This window comes from Setaria italica, chromosome VI (assembly GCF_000263155.2).
Source record: "Setaria italica strain Yugu1 chromosome VI, Setaria_italica_v2.0, whole genome shotgun sequence".
Classification (NCBI taxonomy): domain Eukaryota; kingdom Viridiplantae; phylum Streptophyta; class Magnoliopsida; order Poales; family Poaceae; genus Setaria; species Setaria italica.
This window is the reverse complement of record NC_028455.1, coordinates 34,098,474-34,103,186: the sequence shown is the minus strand read 5'-3', so window position 1 is coordinate 34,103,186 and position 4,713 is coordinate 34,098,474. Positions and strand designations below refer to the sequence as shown.

Below are 4,713 nucleotides of genomic sequence, written 5' to 3'. Positions count from 1 at the left end.
GAGGGATAGAATGCTAGCGGATACGAAGTCAATTGTCCGGGGCTATAATAGCCACCTGGCAGATAGTATCATCATCACCTAAGATTCTACAAACTATTATTTCATCGTGGGACTTCCAAGCAGGCGACTTCGCAAACATACTTTTCTCTTTTCTCACGAGTTTGTACGGGTTGCCGGGGCTGCATCAACTTGACCTCCGGCGATCTTGTAAGTTCCTCTTATCGAGTAAATTCTAAGCTTTAACTCTGGCCGCATCACTGTCGGGTCGTTTAGATTTACTCATCAGTTATCAATATTTACTAGAATTCTAGGTTTTACTGGTTGTTGTAGTTTTATCACCAGTTATCCACCTAGGAATCGGCACTTTCGGGTTTTCTCCTACCCCATCATTTAATTTACTTATTTTTCCGCATAGGCGATTAGATCCACCCCCCGTGGGGGCCCCCCCCCCCCCCCCCCCCCCACTCCGGCGTCCTTAACCCACCGGGAGCGCCCAATGCCCTCGGATCCAGTGGCCCTCTCCCCGACCCCGGCAAGATCCAAGCAAGCCCCTGACCCTCCCCTACCCCAGCCAGCGGCAGCCTCCTCAGATCCGGCGGCATCTCCTCTCCTTCGGCCGACAACGGGCAGGCTAGTTGTCGTGGATCTGAGTGTTGCAATAGGTACCTCATGGTGTTGCAATAGTTATTTTTGGATGTTGCAACGGTGGCTTTTGATGTTTCATCTGTTATGCAATAGTCTGACTTGCCAGCAATCGGGTGTTGCACCAACTTGTTCATGATGTTGCATATAGTTGTTTTCTTTGTTTCGGTCTCTTCTTCTTTACGTTGTTGCAATGCTGTAAGAGATGTTTTTTTATTGTAATATGTCTATTTTGAATGTTGCACGAAGCGGTTTGTGATGTTTCATGCACGTAAAGGTGTTGCAATCCTTGTTGTTGCAAGTGTTGAGTTTTGATGTTTTGATAATTATTTTTTAATATTGTGACGGAGCGTCCGATAAAAAAAATCATCGAACGTCCGGCGCTAGCCCTTCCCTTTCAAAAAACAAGTATATAGCGGCAAAACAGATTCCCTTGAGGATACGGGATTGAAAGGACTACGCTACTGCCAAGAGAGAGGGAAATCGACCACACACATAGGCTGCGTTCAAAGGAGGGCGAGCCACGCAAACTCGTTCCGGCGCGTACGGAGCGGAGCTCCATCACCAATCGCGCGCCATGGCTGCCGCTGGTGACGCCGGCCGACGACAAGGGAGGACGACCACGGCCATCGTGGTGCCAGCGGTGCCGCTGAGTTCCGGCAAGCCGATGCCGCGGGTGGGCTTCGGCACGGCGACGCCAACGTTGGGCCAGACCGAGGGCGACGCCGCCGCCGTGACGGATGCCGTCGTCCGCGCCATCGGCGCCGGGTTCCGCCACTTCGACACCGCCGCGGTGTACAACGCCGAGGCCGCGGTCGGCGACGCGGTGGCCCAGGCCGTGCGCGCGGGCACGATCGCCTCCCGGGACGAGGTCTACGTCACCTCCAAGCTCTGGATCGCCGACGCGCACCCCGGCCGCATCTTGCCGGCGCTCGAGAAGACACTACAGTGAGTAGAGTACAAATCCTGGCCCATTCTCCGAGAAAGCGTCATGGACCATCTTTTTTCTTGTCAGGAATCTGCGGATGGAGTACGTGGACCTGTACCTGGTTCACCACCCGGTGAGCCTGCGGCCGTCGGAGGTTGAAGGAGGCCCGGTGCTGGTGAAGAAGGACCTGGTGGCGATGGACATGAAGGGGGTGTGGGAGGAGATGGAGGAGTGTCACCGGCGAGGGCTGGCCAGGGCCATCGGCGTCAGCAACTTCGCCTGCAAGAAGCTCGAGCACCTGCTCTCCTTCGCGAAGATCCCGCCGGCTGCTAACCAGGTGGAGGTGAACCCGTGCTGCCGGCAGAACAAGCTGAGGGAGTTCTGCAGGGCCAGAGGCATCCAGCTATGCGGCTACGCTGCATTGGGCGCGAACGGCACGCCATGGGCCAACAATTCTGTCATGAAGTCCCCTGTTCTGAAGCAGATCGCCCAGGACAGGGGCAAAACCGTCGCCCAGGTAATTTTGTTCGTTGTAAAGACAGTCTAAATCACACATTGATCGAAAACATCGATTTAATACAAACTTGGTCGGCGAGATGCAGGTGTGCATTAGGTGGGTTTACGAGCAGGGCGACTGCGTGATCACCAAGAGCTTCAAGGAGAGTAGGATGCGAGAGAACCTCGACATCTTCGACTGGGAGCTCACAGAGGACGACCACCGGAAGATTAGTGAGCTCCCAGAGTCTAGGGGCAACTACAATTTCTTGGTCCATGAATCCGGGCCATTCAAAACAGTGGAGGACTTGTGGGACGGTGAGATCACTGCCGGCCAATGTAACCAAACGGCGCTTGTTTCGTCTGACTGATGAATATGATGTTCTAATGGATTCTGTCCGTACATATATGCAACCAATATATTATATGTTGTGGTAGTGTTTTGTGTGTCTCTCGGTTATGGAGGCACGAAATCTTTTTATATTTTATATTTTGTGTGTCTCTTGGTTACATTCAAAAAAAAATCTTTTTATATTTTATATTTTTTGCGAGGATACATATATTTTTATATATACAAATATGTACATGTACCTTGCACTCAGGCTCGGATTTCCCCTCGAGCAGCGCCGTGTCAGTGACGTCGAGTATGTAGATCATCACCGGCACAACGGCGGCGTCGCTCCAGTCGAGCCACATCACTGTGTACCGCAGGAACAGCTCCCGGGGCTCGCCGCCGCCGAAGCCTCCCTCCACCGCGCACCGCGTCTGGTCGTAGCAGCAGTGCGTGCCGCCGGCGTACCCCGCGCCGATGCGGCGGCCGTCCTCGTCGACGGTCACGTTGTAGAGGTCGCACCGGCACTCGGTGCACCCGGCCCTGTCGGCGGCGCCGCGCGTGTCGATGGCGTGCACGTTCAGCGACCACCGCTCCTCGTACCCCTCCGGCGGCGCCTCCGGGTTGCCGATCTCGACGCCGTAGGGGTCGGGCACCCACGTCGCCGTGCGCCGGGTCTCGGCGCCGAGCCCAAAGTACTGCCCCAGCAGGCCCCCGCACACGCCGGCGTTGGGCCGCTGGCGGCGTCGCTCTTCCCCGCCGCCGCTAGTCGTCGCGGCGTAGTAGGGCGCCACGAGCCAGTGGTGGAGGTAGGTCTCGTGGAGCGGCACGGGGGCGCCGCGCGCGTCGACGACCTCGCCGTTGAAGCTCTTGAGTGCGAGGTGGCCGCGGGGGAACGCCACGTCCGAGTACCACTTGTTGGAGACGGAGCCGGGGCGCAGGGAGATGGGCGGGGACAGGTACGTCCTGGATTTCAGCAGGCGGCCATGACCTGATCTCGCACCGCCGGCGAGGGCTTGTGCCGTCGCGGACGTGAACGTGATGAGCAGCACGAGGAACAACGGAGACATCTTCACCGCCGACGAGAGGTCGGGACACGGGAGCGGTTGGCGCAGAGAGTGAAGTCCTCGTCGCACCTTATATAGGGCCGCTAGCGCCACGTGGCTGTACTTACGATAGTGCTTGCGTCGAGACCTAGCTACGTCATCTGCGGTGCCCCAGTCGACGAGCTTCCCCCAGTCGTGCGGTGCCGGCGCCGCCGCGTCGTCTCCCTACATCTGAGGCCGCAATTAATATAAGCTGCTGGACCCCTTGTCAGATTCTGTTTCTCGGATGCATGCTGTTGGGCCTGCCCACCCACCTGCATTACTCCCCAATGCCAACTGCCAAGGACACAAGATCGCGCCTTTCTCGATGGATGATTCTTGAGAAGGCTGATAAGGACACAAGTGTCAGGGCTGAAAATAAACTCGGCAGAAGTGTTGTATATCCTATGAGATGTGAGCAACTGGACATCAACTAATAATGGAAAGGTTCCTGAGGTAAAAAGTTTCCATGCAAGTACGTGAGACTGCCAATAAGCCTAAAATTGACTAGAATAGAAGTTCAACCACTAATTGATAGAGTAGCAACAAATCTCACGGCATGGAAAGGAAAATTGCTTGACAAAGCTGGAAGACTAACTCTGGTCAGATCAGCAATGACTTCTATGCCAATCTACTTCGTCACAATCTTTAAACTCAAGAAATGGGCACCGAAGAAGATAGAAAAAATTAGAAGAAGCTTCCTGTGGAGAGGATTAGAGCAAGAAAATGGAGGGAATTGTCTAGTCAGGTGGCAGAAAACAACCATGCCAAAGAACCTTGGAGGTCGGGGATCCTTGAACTTGGAGCATTTAGTAAAGCACTTCAGCTACGCTGGTTGTGGAATGAAGGGACTGAACCTAACAGGCCTTGGGTTGGATCTGATACTCCATGTGATGAAGTAGATAAACAACTTTTCAGAGCAAGCACGATAGTTACTGTGGGGAATGGGAATAGGACCAAGTTTTGGCAATGTTCTTGGGCTATGTGAGATCTCCTAGAGACGTAGCTCCAAGTCTCTACAAATTGGCATGGAGGAAAAACAAGACTCCGAGAGAGGACATCACTTATCAAGACTAGAGGTTTATGGAGGATGCAAACGATGGAACAAATGGCAGAATTTATACTACTTTAGGATTTGGTTCACGAGGTCCAATTCAATGATGAAGAGGATCAAATCAAATGGAGATGGACTGCCAATGGATCCTACACATCGAAATCTGCTTATGAAGCAC

The 4,713-nt window shown here is 54.0% G+C and overlaps 2 protein-coding genes across 2 annotated transcripts in view; one reads left to right on the top strand and one right to left on the bottom strand.

Annotated features, from left to right (window-relative positions):
- Window positions 1-3,560, bottom strand: part of LOC101777764 — a 6,742-nt gene extending 3,182 nt beyond the window's left edge. The window contains exon 1 of the mRNA XM_004973983.3: window positions 2,657-3,560. Within this exon, the coding sequence (XP_004974040.1) occupies window positions 2,657-3,466 (810 nt within the window). The 5' untranslated portion in view covers window positions 3,467-3,560. The remainder of the gene's footprint in view (window positions 1-2,656) is intronic.
- Window positions 1,088-2,555, top strand: LOC101777354 (probable NAD(P)H-dependent oxidoreductase 1). The gene is made up of 3 exons (XM_004973982.2): window positions 1,088-1,590; window positions 1,658-2,087; window positions 2,173-2,555. The coding sequence occupies exons 1-3, from the start codon at window positions 1,220-1,222 to the stop codon at window positions 2,434-2,436; spliced, it is 1,065 nt and encodes a 354-aa protein (XP_004974039.1). The 5' UTR covers window positions 1,088-1,219; the 3' UTR covers window positions 2,437-2,555.
- Window positions 3,561-4,713: the final 1,153 nt, after the last annotated feature.